This window comes from Henckelia pumila, chromosome 4 (assembly GCF_033568475.1).
Source record: "Henckelia pumila isolate YLH828 chromosome 4, ASM3356847v2, whole genome shotgun sequence".
Taxonomy (NCBI): domain Eukaryota; kingdom Viridiplantae; phylum Streptophyta; class Magnoliopsida; order Lamiales; family Gesneriaceae; genus Henckelia; species Henckelia pumila.
In genome coordinates, this window is record NC_133123.1 from 102,182,701 (window position 1) to 102,202,282 (window position 19,582).

Here is a 19,582-nt window from a genome sequence, read left to right on the forward strand (position 1 = left end):
TGCTTTGTTTTGTATGTGTACTTGGCAACAGGTGGGGCAGGATCAAGTCAGAAGAGGCATGGTTAGCTCCGAGAGAAAGTTGTAGCAGTGAGACTCGGTTTAGAAATCGTGTCAGCATGTCTACTTAGTGTTGTTAGAACATGTTTAGATATCGAACTTCGTTATTATGTTGTATTGACATGCAAGCTTTGCCGTGTTGTTATCATGGCATGTTCTATTTTGGAGTAGTTGTTAAACTCTAGAACTTCATGTATTAATCGGAGGAACTGCATTTATAATGTATGTGTTGATTTGGATTGCATTGGAATAGTTTTAGATGGAGTTGCAAAGCATGTTTTTCTGCAATTTTTAGCAGTCCGAGCGCACCCCACCCCGAGACCAGTAGCGCCTCTGTCCAGGGCACGCTCGAGCGGCGGTTTTTGGCCGCCCGAGCGCGGCCCTCTTTTAAATTTTTTTTTTCCTTTGCTTTGCTTTTAGTTCTTAGATCTTGGATGCTTAATTATTGTTTACTCCTTAATTAAATGTTTAGAACCGAGGTCTCACATAACCACTTGATCAGTTAAACATAATAAACCATCCGATTGATAATGGAATCCAAATGTATTTAATCATTTGGCTAGACGTGCCAAATGCTGAGTCTTAACATCAGATATCTGAGCATCTCTAATCCGAGAATACAATGCTGGCTCAGATAAAATAGTATACAAACGAATCCCATTTCTTCCTTTCTTGTGCTTGAGTGTGAAACTCAAAAAACAACAATCCTGAATCATATGAGATAATTCACTAGTCTGAAGTACAGAAAGTATTACCTGCCGACTCAAGACATCAATAGTAAGATTCGCAGAACCTGGATGATATTTAATTTCGCTGTCATGATCTTTCAATAAGTCCATCCAGCGTCTCTGTCGCATATTCAGCTCCGCCTGAGTGAATAACTACTTCAAACTCTTGTGATCTATGTATATTTAAAACTTCTCGCCATATAAATAATGTCACCAAATCTTGAGCGCAAATACAATGGCGGCTAACTCGAGACCATGCACTGGATAATTCGTCTCATGCATCTTCAGCTGCTTAGAGCATAGGCAATAACATGTCCATGCTGTGTCAAAACACAACTTAGCCCCTGACTAGAGACATCAGTGTAAACAATATAACCTCCTGATCTAGAAGGTAGAGCTAGCATAGGTGCAGTAGTAAGACGTCTACGTAGCTTGTGAAATGATTCCTCACAATCCGAGGACCATGTGAAAGGCAACATATTTCCGTGTCAGCTGTGTCAAAGGTCTGAACAACTGTCAAAATTCTTGATGAACCGACAGTAATAACCATCTAGACCCAAGAAAATACGGATCTCAGCAACTGTCGTCAGACGAGACCAGTTCAGTGTTGCCTCAATTTTGCTTGGATCCACAGATATTCCTTCAGTAGATATCACATGACCGAGAAACACTACCCGATCAAGCCAAAACTCGCACTTGCTAAATTTCGCATACAACTTCTTCTCATGTAACGTCTGTAAAACAATTCTCAGATGCTGTGCATGCTCATTCCTGTCGTGAAAATAGACAAGAATATCATCAATGAAGACAATGACAAATCTATCCAGATATTCTCGAAAAACTTGATTCATCAAATTCATAAAGACTGTCGGTGCATTTGTCAAACCGAATGGCATCACCAAAAATTCATAATGCCCGTATCTGGTTCTGAAAGTAGTCATACCAATATCTGAGTCTCGTACCCTCATCTGGTGGTATCTCGATATCAGATCAATATTCGAATAGACAGAAGTACCCTGTAATTTATCGAACAGATCATCAAGTCGTGACAAAGGATACTTATTCTTGATGGTGACATGATTCAACTGCCTGTAATCAATACATATTCGCATCGATCCATCTTTTTTCTTAACAAATAACACAGGTTCTCCCCACGGAGAAACACTCGGGCGTATATATCCCTTATCAAGCAAATCTTGCAACTGCTGTTTCAATTCCCTTATCTCTAACGGTGCCAGACGATACGGTGCTCGGGATATATGTGCTATTCCTGGTACTAAATCAATACCAAATTCAACCTCTCAAACCGGAGGAAAACAAGGAATCTCGTCAGGGAATACATCAGTAAACTCGCTGACCACATGTAACTGATCAATACCCACACTACTCGAGGAAATATCAACTGCATAAATGAGGTAGCCCTCCCCACATGACTCTAAGATATGACATGCCTTTGGAGGTTACACAAGTGGCATCGGAGGTCGTGCTCCCTCACCATAGAAGTACCAGCTATCATCCTCATCAGGATGAAAATGTACCAGACGCTGATAACAATCCACAGTAGCATGATATAAAGTCAGAAAATCTATTCCCAAAATACAATCAAAATATGCCATTGCTAGAATCATCAGATTAGCAGACAACACATGCCCCTCAAACTCTAGAAGGCAACCCATCACTAGACTCTTAGTTACTACCTCCTGCTCCAGTGGAGTAGACACAACTAAATCCAGGTCTAATGATACATAAGGTAATCTATGTCTCTGACCGCATAATTTGGTATTTACTAGCAAGTTCACTAGGTCAAGTAATAGTAAAGTGGACAGAGAGTCCAAGTATCGATCCCACATGGACTTTAGTCAATTCTCAAGAATTAATTGTTTTACTTAATCTAGAAAAAATAATAAAGAGCAATTTGATTTAAATAAAATAAGAATTTAAAATAAAAACTGCTTAAGAAATAAGAATTAAAATAGTTGAAAGGAAAATTTAATTAAAACGAGACAACCAAGACACACGTAGGTACTGAATAAATCATGTAACATGTAGCTAATTCAGGACTCAGATTTAATCTTAGATTACGGGATTTCTCCTAAATTGTTCAAAGGTCTATTTCTAGAGTTGCACACTGAAACCGAATTCTATTTCTAGTCGGTTTTACCATGTGTTGATTATCAAAGTGATAGAAATCAATACCTCCTCTATCGTATTGGAATCGATTAACATGCAAGAAAATAGTTGATCAGGCTATTCACAAGACAAATATAAATATAACAATCAATAAAAAAAATCAAGTCTGAAAAATTCCAAATAAACATCCAAGTTTTTTACATGAATTTGTCCGGCCCAATCACGCCGTCTTGGTTGAAGAAAAACTACTTAATAATTGAAAACAATAATTCAAAAATAAAAAGAAGAAGAAAGGAAAAGAGAAATCTTCTTTCCCAAGCCTTGTAGCCGCCTCCCTTGTGTTGTCTGCGTTCTGGAACTTCGAAACCACAAAAATATGATATATATTCTATTTATATGGTCCGGAACCCCTACCAATTAATTTTCTTCCAACCATATAATTCTCAAACATATCTGACGGCGGAAAATGCGCTCGAGCGAGTGGGGAATTCTCGCTCGAGCGCGCCATGTAAAGAAGATTTCGGGAATTGCAACTCGCGCTCGAGCGAGTTCAAATCTCGCTCGAGCGCCTAACATTTTCTACAGCGCGCGATGATTTTGAAAAATTCATATCTCGAGTTGTAACCATCGGATTGAGCTGAAATTTGGACAACAGCTTCAAAACATCTTTAGTTTCATTCTAAACAATGGAGATTGGATTTGGATCTTTCTAGAATTAAAAATGATTGTTTTGACCAAGGCTGCTCCGTAATTCGTTCTTCAACAATCTATTTTCCTACAAAATTAACCCGAAGAGTGAAATGCACACACATAAACTACAACACATAAACACACACGTAAAACAATATGAATGCACATAAAATAGACATAAAAATAACATGAAATAATGCACAGAAAATGCACTTATCAACACCCCCATACTTAAACCTTGCTCGCCCTTGAGCAATAAATGAAAAAAAAAATGCAAACAACGACATAAGTAAGAATGAATCATGAACAACAAAGCCTCCGATAAGTTCCAACTTCAACAACTAAAAACCACAAAAACTTCTGATTGACCACAATACACTGTCAATTTAACGTAAACGTGTGTGTGTGCCATGTCATTATAGTTTCATGCAACTTCAAAAGAATCTGTCCTAAAAATGCGTAGCGACCTATGACAATTTAGTGCAAGTGTCACAATCCAACACTCCTTCATCCCAACAATCTCAAACAAAAACATGCACTTTCTTGAGATTAATTACGCACTGTCGAATTTTGCATCCGATTTTTCTTAAGCCCCAATAATTACCCGCAAACTTAGCTATAACTAAGATAGGATTCGAATTTCAATCCCCTCGTCTATAGCCCGGATGAAGCTACAATCCCATTTAACCCGCGAACTTAGCCATGGAAAATTAATTATGATTTCAATCATTTTCCAAGCCCGGATGGAATTATCATTTTAAAATTTCAAATTTTTAACCCCATGGAACCCGCATACTTAGTCAAGAACAAGAGATTAGGATTTCAATCCCCTTCTCGTAACCCGGATGGAGTTAACTTATGTTTCAACCAAAATTTTTCAAAAACTTTTATAGGTACGCCCAAGATCATACATGCAATGTCTAACAATCATTGGAAATCCAAAGACACTATCATGATCAACAAAAACCAATTGCCGTGCAATGGTCAAGCAAACACGAACTTCATAAATTACATCGCTACACTACACTAGTCTAACATGCGTGCTTAAAAGGATTCACGATTCAACCAATAATTTCTCATGATCAATCAAAAGCAATATTTTTTAAATTTTTTTTTAACAACTCCATCATCATAGGCCAGCAGTCCTCATTCTACTTATTCACACAGCACAAACACAAAACATAATGATATTCATGAATACGAACTATATGCAATAAACTAGACCAAATGAATGCAAACAACAACACAAACAAAACTAATCTACCCCCATACTTATCCAAAGAATTGCCCTCAATACTTCAGAAACAATGAACAGAATGCAAAACGAACAAATTAAAAGAAAACAAAAATAACACTCCCCTGCTCATAAGAATCCTTTTCATCTTCCTCTTCCTTTTCGGCAGCATCTTTTGGGATGAAAATAGCAGACTGGATACATCAGTGAGGCACGACATAATGGAATGTGAAAGAAGCAAAAATAAAATAAAAAGAAACATAAAAAAATTTAAAATAAAAGATCAAGGAAAAGAACACTGGGTTGCCTTCCAGTCAGTGCTAAATTTATAGTGTACAGCCCGACTATGAAGAATCAACCATCAAAGAGCGGCTGCCGCCCATAGTAAGAATCATACAACTCTACGTATGGGTCTTGATTTCCTACGCCCTCAAGATTGGCATGATATTGACATGGTAAGATCGTCGGTCTAGCAATACTTTTCATGAACTGATTAGTTTGGGAAGGGATTCGGAATTCTGGCTTAAGCTCATGGAGAATGTAATGCTTTGGAGTTGGCGTCAATGGCAAGAATGGATCTTCTAATGGTGTGCATGTAAAGACCATTGACGAGGTCATACCTGTCTCCTTGTATGTTTCTTCCTTCTACACTGTCACGTTTAACTCCTCTTGAATTAAAAATTCTTCAAAAATTATTTCTTCATGATTTGGCGCAATTACTTCATTCTCTGGACAGATCTCAGAACGTGGTTCTATAAAAAGCGCAATATGTTCATCCAAAATACTCAAAGTGTTGATGCGGCTTTCTAAGAACTTATTTATCTCTGTCTGTTGTCGCACAATGTTCTCCTACTGAGCCACATAATATTCAGAACGACCTATACACTCTTCTTGATTCTCAGGTGGCTGGTTTGAAAATTTTGTAGAGTTGATATCGTGAGGATATTGATGTCTCCAACCCTGCAGTGAAGGAGCACAATGCCAATGGTAGTCGAAATCTGCCATATCATTTAACAAGTGCATCGCACTATCGTAATCTCTATAAAACAAGTGACTGGCAGTGGCCAAAGCTCCATAATCTACCCAATGCCTTGTTGGCACATCCAAACCACCATAGAAAATCTGAGTTAGCGTGTATTTTGAAAAATTATGGTACCGAAATCTGTCTCCCAAATAATTGAATCTCTCCCAAGAAACATAGAATGGCTCCGAATATTGCTGGCCAAAACTGTGAACACCTGTCGATGATCCATCTTCAAGTACCTCACAAGTTAAAAAAAAATAATATTAAAATTTAAAATTAAACAAAGGCAAGGAAAAAAAAAGTCTAGTCTCAAGCAAATAATATATCCTAATATTAACTAAACAGTCCCCGGCAACGGCGCCAAAAACTTGACCGCTTAATTCGATATTAACTAGCAAGTGCACTAGGTCAAGTAATAGTAAAGTGGACAAAAAGTCCAAGTATCGATCCCACATGGACTGTAGTAAATTCTCAAGAATTAATTATTTTACTTAATCTAAACAAAATCATAAAGAACAATTTGATTTAAATAAAATAAGAATTTAAAATAACAACTGCTTAAGAAATAAGAATTAAAATAGTTGAAAGGAAAATTTAATTAAAACGAGACAACCAAGACACACATAGGTACCAAATAAATCATGTAACATGTAGCTAATTCAGGACTCAGATTTAATCTTAGATTACGGGAATTCTCCTAACTTGTTCTAAGGTCTATTTCTAGAATAATCAAACCTACTCAAATATTGATGGATTAATTTTTCGTAATTCTAATCAAATTTGAATGCATTAAATATTTGTGAAAATTCAGTTTTCACCTAAAACCGCACACTGAAACCGAATTCTATTTCTAGTCGATTTACCATGTGTTGATTATCAAAGTGATCGAAATCAATACCTTAATTGTCGACTTGGAATCTATTAACATGCAATAAAATAGTTGATTAGGCTATTCACAAGACAAATATAAATCTAACAATCAATAAAATAAAATCAAGTCTGAAAAATCCAAATAAACATCCAAGTTTTCTACATGAATTTTACGGCCCAATCACACCGTCTTGGTTGAAGAAAAACTACTCAATAACTGAAAACAATAATTCAAAAATAAAAAGAAGAAGAAAAGAAAAGAGAAATCTTCTTTCCCAAGCCTTGTAGCCGCCTCCCTTGTGTTGTCTATGTTCTGGAACTTCGGAACCACAAAAATATGATATATCTTCTATTTATATGATCCGGAACCCCTACCAATTAATTTCCTTCCAACCATATAATTCTCAAACATATCTGACGGCGGAAAACGCGCTCGAGCGAGTGGAATTCTCGCTCGAGCGTGCCATGTAAATAAGATTTCTGGAATTGCAACTCGCGCTCGAGCGAGTTCAAATCTCGCTTGAGCACCTAACATTTTCTGCTGCGCGCGATGATTTCGAAAAATTCATATCTTGAGTTGTAACCGTCGGATTGAGTGGAAATGTGGACAGCTGCTTCAAAACACCTTGAATTTCATTTTGAACAATGGATATCGGATTTGGATATCTCTAGAATTAAATATGATTTTTTTGACCAAGGCTGCTCCGTAATTCGTTCTTCAACAATCCATTTTCCTACAAAATTAACCCGGAGAGTGAACTGCACACACATAAACTAAAACACATAAACACACACATAAAATAATATGAATGCACACAAAATAGACATAAAAATAACACGAAATAATGCACACAAAATTCACTTATCAGTCTCTTAACAAAATGGCTAGAAATAAAGGTATACGATGCTCCAATATCAATTAAAACAAGTGCAGGAATACCACATAACAAAAAGATACCTGCCAACACGCGATCGCTTTCCTTTATAGCCTGATCTTGAGAAAGAGAAAATACCTGCCCTTGAGTGCGTGGGCGAAGACTAGAAGAACTAGGTGGTGCTGGCTGCTGACGTAGATGAGTAAAAGCCTAAGATCCAGCCTGTGATCCCGATCCACTAGCAGTTCCCATATGAGTAGGACAATCTCTCCGCAGATGCCCTTGCTCGCCACAGATAAAACAAGCACCAGATGCTTTCCGACATGATGCTGTAGGATGTTTCCCACCACAGTGAGTACAACAATCATCTTTCTTCTTCTTCCCAAATCAGAACATACCTCGTGAACCACGAGAACCAGAAGAAGTAGTAGTAAAAGAAGAAGTAGAACCAGACTGCACAACAGATTGAGCCCCAGGCCCAAATAATCCACCAGGCTGTCCTGTCATCATCAGCTGTGCCCGCCTATTGCTGTTCTCCACTTGCCGATACCTATTAACCAAAGTCTCGTATTATGTCGGATCATCACAAACAACAACCTGTGAATAGATATCCTGATTCAAGCCTTGCAAAAATAGATCATATTTGGACGCATCAATCTTATTGATATGGGGACTGTAAGGTAGCAGATCAATGAATCGCCGCTGATATTTATCAATAGTCATAGATCCATGCCTCAGCATTAGCAACTCCATAGATCGTGCCTGACGAAAAAAGGGAGGAAAATATGATTTTTGACACTGCTGGCGGAAATCCTCCCAAGTCACCCGTCTCCTCTCAGTACGCTCCAAAGCAGCCTTTGCGTCCCACCATAATCGTGCACATCCATCTAGAACAAACTCTAGAACCTCCATCTTCTGCTCCTCAGTACACTCCAAAGCTTGAAAATCACTCTCAATTCTGGCCATCCAGTTTCTTGCCTCCTCGGGATTCTTGCCTCCCATCAAGGGTTTTGGTCCTACTTGCATAAATTTATTGATGGAATAGCGACGTCTACCCTCGTGGTGATAACGATGCCTATCCTCATGATGATGATGATGATGACCTCCCACCTGGCCAACATTTCCATGGCTCTCATCTCCTTTATCAGTCATACCTGAAAAGATTTGCACATTTCAAAATCCCAAATGCGCAATAGTATTAAATCTAGACTAAATCCCAAGTACTAATCTCAAAATCTATGCATCTATGCATGCTCTGATACCACAAATATAGTGACCCTGCATTGAATCACCTACTAACTGGAAACTATGACATGCATTAATCTTAATTAAAATATAAAAACTTAACAGAGTAAAACATGCGGAAACATAACCCATAATTTACATAACTAAATACAAAAATTCAAGTCTTAATACTGTTGTGATACAACCAAATCGAAACAACTAGAAAGTAAACATTATACAGCAATATCAAATCCTGCTGTATAATAACTCTTCAAGGCTCCTTCTTCCTAGTCCTGTCTCAAACTCCCAGCTCCGTCCATTCTGAAACCTGCCCTGTGGAATGGGGTGTCCAAGATAACAAATAGGACGTGAACGACTAACGCCCAATACGTAAACATGAGTAAACATAAGTATATGATGCATGCAACTGTGATGACTGGTAACGGGTCATCTGATAAGTCGTGCTCAGTACAGGCGCCATATGAGTGCTGCAACCTCGTGGATCAACCTCTAGGTATAACCACACTCGTCTAATACACCGGAGTAATCAGACATACATGTCCCCGCCGTCGCGGTACTCCCAATGACAGACTATATACAAGTATAGAGCTGAGCGGCTCTATAATCAAGGTATATCAAGGTACATGCTCAAAGTGTATGTGCACATGACATATGAATATGGAAAGCAGTAAAACATATATCATGCCGCATAATAATGCCAAGAAAATGCAACATATGAAAATGTATAATCGCTGACAATCTCATTCAATGTGTACGTACCTCTAGGCTAGTTCAAGTCTAATAGGACCTAGGTTCCAAGCCTATATTCAAAAGTTCACCGTATATATACAAGTTCTATAAGCCTTAACTAAGCTACTAAGTACTCCCAAAATTTAATAAGATTCCCGCACCATACCTTCGTCCATAGTCAGTCCTTTGGAGTCGATTGTTCTGGAGGACTATAACAACACCTTGTTATTGCAGAACCTCTCTATAAACCGATAGGGCCCTCAAAACACTATATAACTTAAGAAGGAAACTTGGGAATTCGTAATTCAAAATGAATACAAATGACCCCTATTTATAGCCCCCAAACTCGGCCACCTTCGGAGCCTCCGTTCTAGGGTTCGGAGCGTCCGATCAAACTCCCTGCTTGCATGTGTGACCCGTCAGGTTCAGAGCATCCGAAGTTGGGATTGGACCATCAGAACTGCTCTATGTCCGACACTTGTCAAAACTCATGGCTTAGTCATCGTGCATTGTTGGCTGAAGGAGTTTGGACCATCCGATCCCGACTTACCATCGAAGTAAATATGCTCATCATTGCAGCTTCCGATTCACAGGATTTGGATTGTCCAAACTGGGTTCGGACCGTCCGATCTTGGCCAAACTTCGGAAGTCCAATTCTTGCTTATGAAGCCCGATTAAGCCCTTGAATTGGTTAAATACTAACTCTTAATCAAGTTTATCATATTATTATCTTAAAATGGAATCTGGGTTACTACAAACCTAGTCACATCAGGCCGTTTTGTCCTAAGCTCAAAAATTATTATCTAGTGTGGGAATCCAAGCAGGTGTTGCCTCATGTGTTGCACAACACCAAGCGCAAAACTGGCAAAAAAGGACCTACTGCGAAGAAAATTTGGTAAAAAAGTCTGATGTTAAGTGTTTTGTTATTTATACTTCCTTGAAAGCTAACACTGCAGGAAATATTTTGATAGTGGAAGTTCTCGGCACATGACAGGTTTGAAAGATCACCTCACGGACTGCGTTGAACAAAATGGTGGTAAGGTTACCTATGGAGGTGTGCGAAAGAAAGAATTGTTGGCAAGAGAACTCTCAATGTGGAAGGATTTCCAAAGCTTCAAAATGTGCTACATGTTGAAGGACTAAATGTGAATTTAATTTTGATTAGTAAATTATGTGATGATGACTTGCATGTGAAGTTTGATAAGAATACTTGTGAAGTGTTTGATATTTCTAACAAATGTTTTATTACAGGTACAAGATCAGAATTTAATTGCTACCAACTCGGTGAGGAATTGGCCTGTAGACACTCAAATGTTGATGATTTTAGTTTATGACACCAAAAGCTTGGTCATGTGAATTTCAAGACTCTAAAAAATTTGAGTAAGTTTTAAGCTGTTAGAGGATTGCCAAATCTAAAATCTGGTGTTCCATACATCTTTGGTGAATTCCAAAAAGATAAGCAAACCCGTGTGTCGCACCCCGTGTTACAACACTGTGGGACAACACGGTGTCTTGAATTTTTACATATAGATTTGATGGGTCCTGTGGAAGTTGAGAGTTATGGAGGTAATAAATATTCTTTGGTATGTGTAGATGATTTTTATCGTTTTAAAAGGGTAAGATTTATTAGGAAAAGTCAGAAACTTTTGATGTTTTTAAGAAATTGTTTAATAATATCACAAGTTTGCATACCTTAATAGTTGAAAGGATTAGAATTGATCATGGAAAGGAATTTGATAACTCATATTTCAAAACTCTCTGCCGAGAAAAAGAAGTGTGCCACGCTCGATCCGACAAAAATCCAGGATCGAGTGCACCATTTTGTGAAACTCTCTGCCTCAGAAATCACAGGGGCCGCGCTCGATCCTGCAATAACCTAGGATCGAGCGCACCCCCTTGCCCAGAAAATTTTAGAACATGGAATGCCTTTCCTTACAAACTCAATCCAATCAATAATCATAACAACATGCATCAATCCAAATTCAAACATAATCTTGACTACTCGATACAACAAGATACAACCAAGGTTTGAGTCTAGTAATTACTTCAAAACATAACTAGATTCGCATGCATTACAAAACATAAAAAGTTCGAATACATTCGACTTCTAAAAACCAAGCCTCACTTCTAATCTCTCGATCCTCTATCCACGTGGTCTCTGACTGGTACCTGCCCCACATGTTGCCAAGTACACATACAAACAAAGACAACAGTCGGATAATCCGGTGAGAATTGATATTCCCAGTAAAAGAGACTAACATGCTATCAAATAAACATATCAAGTCATAATATGAATTCATTCTTCATATAATCAATTAATCCAATCAAGTACTGAATTAAAATGATATGCATGTCTTTAAAACTTCTGGATGATCAGACTCATATAATCTAATGAAATTCTTCTATTCTTTCTTTCTTTCTTCGATTTGGAATCCCGAGGTTAAAACATCCTACAATCACACCGAATTCCCTCTCGAGGTGGACGAGGCATATTTTAATCCTCTAGACTCCAGAGCATTATAGTGAGTTAAACAACGAAGTAGTAAATCGCCTACCAAGTCACTCGACTACAATCTCTAGATCGTCTAATTCAAAATAAATAATCAATTCGGCTCAATATGAATGCACATGAATCTAATGCATCAAACCGATATCCAAATATCAAACTGACGGCATAACGGCTAAAACTGATCAAACCGGAAATGCAGACAGCAAAACAACAACTCAATAAACTCATTCCAATCCTCAAACCTCAATTTCAACACAATCCCAACACATCACAATATCAAGGTTTTTGAAAATAATAAGAAAAATCATAACAATTCCGAACGTCGCTCTATTTCAAAACCGACAGATAATAAACGACCAGAACTCTGCCAAGAACAACATACTCGAATCTCGAACGATTCTAACAACATCCATAAACTAGAATGTATCCGATCGTAAAAAAACTTACGATATAACGGAGCTCTCGTTGCAGTGATCGCTAAACTGCCTTCAGAAATAGATTCTAACGGCCGGATCGAGCTCGGAATGAAATCACAAAGCTTGGAAACTTATTTGGGTCGGCTTCAATGGAGGAGGCGTGCTTGAGGAAGGAGGAGAATTAATGGACCAAGTCAAACTAGACAAGAATATATATATAATCCATTATTTGCATTTTAGTCCCTGAAATTTCCAAAATTTGCAAATAGGACCCTGATCAAAATTAAGTCGGCTCGTGAACTTTGTAATCTACGATTAACTAAAATAAACTCATTTAAGATAAAAACGGGGCGTTACAATTCTCCCCCTCTAAGAAAAGATTTCGTCCTCGAAATCATCAATATCAACTCATAAGAAGAAAATTAAGAATTCAAGAATAGAATTAAGAACTCACATCAGATAAACAAATCCGGAAATCTCTGCCTCATATCAGATTCTGTCTCCCAAGTCGCTTCTTCGACTCCTTGATGACTCCACTGAACTTTCACCAAAGGAATCGTTTTGGTTCTGAGTTGTTTCTCCTTTCTGTCAAGGATCTGAATCGGTCTCTCGAAATAACTCAGAGTTTCATCAAGTTCGGCTTCATCAGGTTGAAGAACATGAGAAGGATCTGGATGATACTTCCGCAGCATAGAGATATGAAAGATGTCATGAATACCAGATAAAGAAGGAGGAAGTGCTAATCGGTAGGCTAGATCGCCTATCTTCTGTAAAATCTCATACGGACCGATCAATCTTGGTGACAACTTCCCTCTCTTTCCAAATCTAACAGTACCTCTAAACGGAGAAATCTTCAAGAATACTCGGTCTCCCTGATCAAAAGATAGAGGTCTGCGACGGATATTTGCATACTTCGCTTGTCGGTCCTGAGCAGTCTTCATTCTCAACCGAATAATCTTCACCTGCTCAGCCATATCACGAATCATATCTGGTCCCAAGTCTAGGGACTCAGACATCTCATCCCAGTACAGAGGAGATCTGCACTTCTTTCCGTACAACGCTTCAAAGGGTGCCATTCCTATACTCATCTGGAAGCTGTTGTTGTACGAAAACTCAACGAGAGGCAAAGAATCTTGCCAAGTAGTGCCAAAGTCAAGCACCACTGCTCGTAACATATCCTCCAGAGTCTGAATCGTCCGCTCAGACTGACCGTCGGTCTGAGGATGATAAGCTATACTCAGATGCAACTTAGTACCAAGAGCCTCTTGCAGGCTGTGCCAAAAATGAGAAGTAAACCGAGGATCTCGGTCAAAAACAATCGATCTCGGTACCCCGTGCAATCTGACAATTTCTCTGACATACAAATCGGCCATCTGATCATGGCGGTACGTCATCCGATAAGGAATGAAGCAAGCAGACTTCGTCAACCTATCAATCACTACCCAAATAGCATCGCATCCTCGAACCGATCGGGGTAGTTTCGTGACGAAATCCATCGAAATATGATCCCACTTCCATTCTGGAATAGACAGACTGTGCAGAAGCCCACCTGGTCTCTTTCTCTCAGCTTTAACCTGCTGACAGTTCAAACAATGAGATACAAACCTCACCACATCCTTCTTCAACTTCTTCCACCAGAACTGACTTTTCAAGTCGTTATACATCTTTCGGCCTCTGGGATGAACACTGAACCGACTACAATGCGCCTCTCTCAGAATACGCTATCTTAACTCATCAATCTCAGGCACAAAAATACGGCTATTCACAAATAAAACATCATCTCTGACCTGAAACTCAGACTGGTGTCCTAATCTCACCTTCTCTATCGAATTCTGAATACTCTCATCTGATTTATGTGCTTCTCTGATCGACACAAACAACTCTGGCTCGGCCTGAATCGCACAAACTCTGATCGGATTCCTATCTGATTCAAACTCCAACCCAGAAGTACAACAGTCATCGATCAAACGAGAAAAACCGATCGTCGAAAGAGATAAAGAGCAAAGCTTGCGTCTCAAAGCATCTAGCCATCTTCTCTGTCTCATATTCAATTCTGTCTGCGAAAACAAGTACTTCAGACTCTTATGGTCGGAAAAGATCTTGAAAGACTCACCGTAGAGATAGTGACACCAGATCTTCAAGGCAAAAACAATAGCAGCGAGTTCAAGATCATGAACTGGATAGCGAGTCTCGTGCGGTTTCAACTGCCTCGACGCATATGCTATCACGTGCTTCTTCTGCACAAGAACACATCCGATACCTAGATGAGAAGCATCGCAATAAACTGTGAAACCTCCAGAACCAGATGGAATAGAAAGAATCGGGGCACTGGTTAATCTCTTCTTTAACTCAACAAAACTGGCTTCACAATCATCTGTCCACAGAAAAGGAGCATTCTTCTGAGTCAGCTGGGTAATAGGCTTCGCAATAGAAGAAAAACCCTAAATAAATCTGCGATAGTACCCTGCTAAACCCATAAAGCTGCGGATCTCAGGCACCAAAGTCGGCCTTCGCCAGTTCATCACTGCTTCTATCTTGCTGGGATCAACAGTAATCCCTTCTCCTGAAATAATGTGCCCCAGAAAGACAACTCTGTCAAGCCAAAACTCACACTTCGAAAGCTTGGCGAATAACTGTTCTGTCCTCAAAATCTGCAAAACTGTTCTCAGATGCTCTACATGCTCGGCACGACTCTTAGAATAGATTAAGATATCATCAATGAAAATAATCACAAACTCATCAAGAAAACGCTGAAAGATTTGGTTCATCAATCCCATAAAGACTGCTGGGGCGTTAGTCAAAACGAACTACATGACAAGAAATTCAAAGTGGCCATACCTCGTTCGAAACGCAGTCTTAGGAACATCCTCTTCACGAAATCTCAGTTGATGATACCCAGACCTCAAATCTATCTTTGAATAGATACAAGAACCCTGAAACTAGTCAAAAAGGTAGGTCATCGATACGCGGTAAAGGATACCTGTTCTTCACCGTCGCTTGATTCAGTTGGCGGTAGTCGATGCAGAGTCTCATAGAGCCATCCTTCTTCCTCACAAACAGAACAGGAGCACCCCAAGGCGACACACTCGGTCTAATGTATCCCTTGGCAATCAAATCTTCCAATTGCTCTTTCAGTTCTTTCAATTCGATCGGAGCCATTCGGTATGGAGATTTCGAAATTGGCTGAGTACCTGTCGTCAAATCAATTCCGAATTCAATCTCCCTAATCGGTGGCAAACCCGGAATTTCATCTGCAAACACATCAGGGAATTCCATAACCACTGGTATATCGTTCAGCTCAGGGCTAGACTTCAGAATATCGATCTCATAAACAAGAAATCCTTCGGCTCCTCTCTGTAATAATCTAGTCATAGATAAGACAGATATCAAAGGAATTTTTGAACGAGAACCCTTACCGAAGAATCTCCATTCATCTGTCATAACGGGTCTGAACCGAACTACTTTCTGAAAACAGTCCACGGTAGCCCTGTATTTAGTCAACACATCTATTCCAACTATGCAATCAAAATCAGACATACTAAGTACAATACAGTCACACTCAATCGAATTCCCATCAAAACTCAACTCGCAGTTCCTAACCAAATTCTTCGACACAAAACCTTCACCCTAAGGTGAAATAACAGATACAAAAGCAGACATAGGCTCCACAGGCAAGGCATGCATCAAAATAAAGTTCTCAGATAAGAAAGAATGAGATGCACCTGTATCTATCAGAATAAACGTAGGATAACCAAAAATCTTACAGTTACCTATAATCACATCATTCGGTGCAGCTTGAGCCTCATCTTCGTTCAGAGAAAACACTCTAGCCTGTGGTCGGGAAGGTTGGTTCGAACTTTGATTACCTCCCTGATGGTTCTGCTGTTGTGGTTGGAAGGAGTGAACCATAGTAGCCTGTCTCCTAGGCTGAGATGACTGTCGAGAGGCATTCCCACTCTGAGTCTGGTCAAAACCTTTCTGAGGACACTGTCTGGCATAATGTCCTGTCTGTTTACAGATATAGCAGTTCCCAAAAATTCCTTTGCATTGCTCACTGGAGTGCCGTCCTCCATAATTGCTACACAAAGCTCTAGATGATCCTGAACCCTGTCCAGAACTGAACTGTCTCGAGCCACTCGAGCTTGAAGAAGTGCTTCCCGAATTCTTGAACTGCTTCCCCTTGGGACGGAAATAGTTCTTCTTGCTACCACCACTGCTACCACCCTCATTCATCTATGGTTGATTCTGATACTGCCTCTATTGCTGCTGTTGAGGCTAGTACTGATTCTCCCTCTTTCTCATCAGTCCCGCTTCTGCTCCCTTAGCCTGATCCATCGCATCAGAAAAATTATCTGGCCTCCCAGTATTTACCAGAATAAAGATATCAGGGTGCAAACCATTAATGAACTGGTATGTTTTTGCCTCTTCGTTGTCGGCAATATGCGGAGCGAACCTCAACAAACTGTCAAACTTTGTAACATAATCCTCAATACTCATGCTACCTTGCCTCAAATTTGCAAACTCGGCACCTTGTCCTTTAGATAGGAAACCGGAAAGAATCTCTTATAGAACTCTGCTCTGAAAAGTGCCCAAGTAATTGCCGTACCTTTATTCTCTTTGGATCTTTTGGTAGTCATCCACCAACTCTTTGCCACTCCCTGTAGTTGATGCATTACCAGTCTAGTTCTGCGGTCATCAGAGTAGTCAAGCGACTCAAAGAGCTGATCAATATCCTCCAACCAACTCTCGCAATCGACCGGATTTTCCTTCCCATTCAAATACGGCGGCCTAAAAGATTGGAACATCTTCAGTAAGGCTTCCATAGGCGTGATTGAATCATCCATCTGCACCACCGCTCTATTACCCGGAACCAACGGAGGAGTCGTAACCGGTGGAGTTTCTGTCGTAGGGATAATTGGTGGAGTATTCATGTCTAGCCTTCTTCGAGTACCCATCTAAATTGGCAGGGTTAGAACACGGATAATTCAATTCACATCTCATCATTTCAATGTCTCAAAACCTCTGATCTTCTTATTCGATTCAAAGATGGAACTCAGATCAAATGTATGAATACAATTCATATCTCAATTAACTCATGCTTTATTATTTAAATCACCGAGTCAAGTAATTCAAATAATTTTCAATCAATAAAGCATGCTCGCATATTCTTTAATCAGAGAATTAATCAAGCACATGCGAGAAATTAAGGTCAAGCGGACTCGATCTACCCCGCTCACTTCTAGAAATAAAATCCAGAAAATTATCTCTTTGATACCACTTAATGTGAGGCCTCGGTTCTAATCTTCTATCTTTAAGATAATATAAACAATTATCATGCACCATCTATAAGATAAGGCAACAAGTAAAATTTTTTTTTTCTGGTGAATAGTGCTGCGCTCGATCCTATAAAAGTCCAGGATCGAGCGCACCAAATTTCAAAACTCTCTGCCGAGAAAAAGCAGTGTGCCACGCTCGATCCGACAAAAATCCAGGATCGAGTGCACCATTTTGTGAAACTCTCTGCCTCAGAAATCACAGGGGCCGCGCTCAATCCTGCAATAACCTAGGATCGAGCGCACCCCCTTGCCCAGAAAATTTTAGAACATGGAATGCCTTTCCTTACAAACTCAATCCAATCAATAATCATAACAACATGCATCAATCCAAATTCAAACATAATCTTGACTACTCGATACAACAAGATACAACCAAGGTTTGAGTCTAGTAATTACTTCAAAACATAACTAGATTCGCATGCATTACAAAACATCAAAAGTTTGAATACATTCGACTTCTAAAAAACCAAGCCTCACTTCTAATCTCTCGATCCTCTATCCACGTGGTCTCTGACTGGTACCTGCCCCACCTGTTGCCTAGTACACATACAAACAAAGACAACAACCGGATAATCCGGTGAGAATTGATATTCCCAGTAAAAGAGACTAACATGCTATCAAATAAGCATATCAAGTCATAATATGAATTCATTCTTCATATAATCAATTAATCCAATCAAGTACTGAATTAAAATAATATGCATGTCTTTAAAACTTCTGGATTATCAGACTCATATAATCGAATGAAATTCTTCTATTCTTTCTTTCTTTCTTCGGTTTGGGATCCCGAGGTTAAAACATCCTACAATCACACCGACTTCCCTCTCGAGGTGGACGAGGCATATTTTAATACTCTAGATTCCAGAGCATTATAGTGAGTTAAACAACGAAGTAGTAAATCGCCTACCAAGTCACTCGACTACAATCTCTAGATCGTCTAATTCAAAATGAATAATCAATTCGGCTCAATATGAATACACATGAATTTAATGCATTCAAATAACAATTCAGACATATATTCAAATAAGCACATAAGCACATAAACATGCAATATGTGATTTCTTCTAGGACACTCGAATCAATTCGGATTCGAGTTAATCGTCCTATTCCATTCCAAAGTAATCTTATACCTTTCTTCGTGTTGTTCACAGTCGTCGATCTGTAAAACAACAATTCTCAATCAAAGTTCCTTCAATCAAAATCTATCCAAATCCATCGAGAAATAAAAAATAACATCGACACTATACCGGCTCAACTCTTCCAACTGATCAAAGCTGTAAGGCTCTCAACTTCCAGGACTTCAAATCAATCTATCAGAAGAAGTCATAGTGATCAAAATCGATATCAAAACTCATATTAAACTCGGTATAACTCAAAACATCAAACCGATATCCAAATCTCAAACTGACGGCATAACGGCTAAAACTGATCAAACCAAAAATGCAGACAGCAAAAAAACAACTCAATAAACTCATTCCAATCCTCAAACCTCAATTTCAACACAATCCCAACACATCACAAAATCAAGGTTTTCGAAAATAATAAGAAAAATCATAACAATTCCGAACATCGCTGTATTTCAAAAATCGACAGATAATAAACGACCAGAACTCTGTCAAGAACAACATACTCGAATCTCGAACGATTCTAACAACATCCAAAAACTAGAATGTATTCGATCGTAGAAAAACTTACGATATAACGGAGCTCACGTTGCAGTGATCGCTAAACTGCCTGTT

The 19,582-nt window shown here is 39.1% G+C and overlaps 1 protein-coding gene and 1 long non-coding RNA gene across 2 annotated transcripts; both read right to left on the minus strand.

Moving 5' to 3' along the window:
• Nucleotides 1–7,818: 7,818 nt before the first annotated feature.
• LOC140861465 (uncharacterized) lies at nt 7,819–8,610 on the minus strand. The gene is made up of 3 exons (XM_073264487.1): nt 8,258–8,610; nt 8,007–8,158; nt 7,819–7,937 (listed from the first exon to the last, which is right to left on the minus strand). The coding sequence occupies exons 1-3, from the start codon at nt 8,608–8,610 to the stop codon at nt 7,819–7,821; spliced, it is 624 nt and encodes a 207-aa protein (XP_073120588.1).
• Nucleotides 8,611–18,210: 9,600 nt separating this feature from the next.
• Nucleotides 18,211–19,154, minus strand: LOC140860029 (uncharacterized). Its single transcript, XR_012143576.1, has 3 exons — nt 19,091–19,154; nt 18,974–19,002; nt 18,211–18,373 (listed from the first exon to the last, which is right to left on the minus strand). It is a non-coding gene; the product is annotated as an uncharacterized lncRNA (long non-coding RNA).
• Nucleotides 19,155–19,582: the final 428 nt, after the last annotated feature.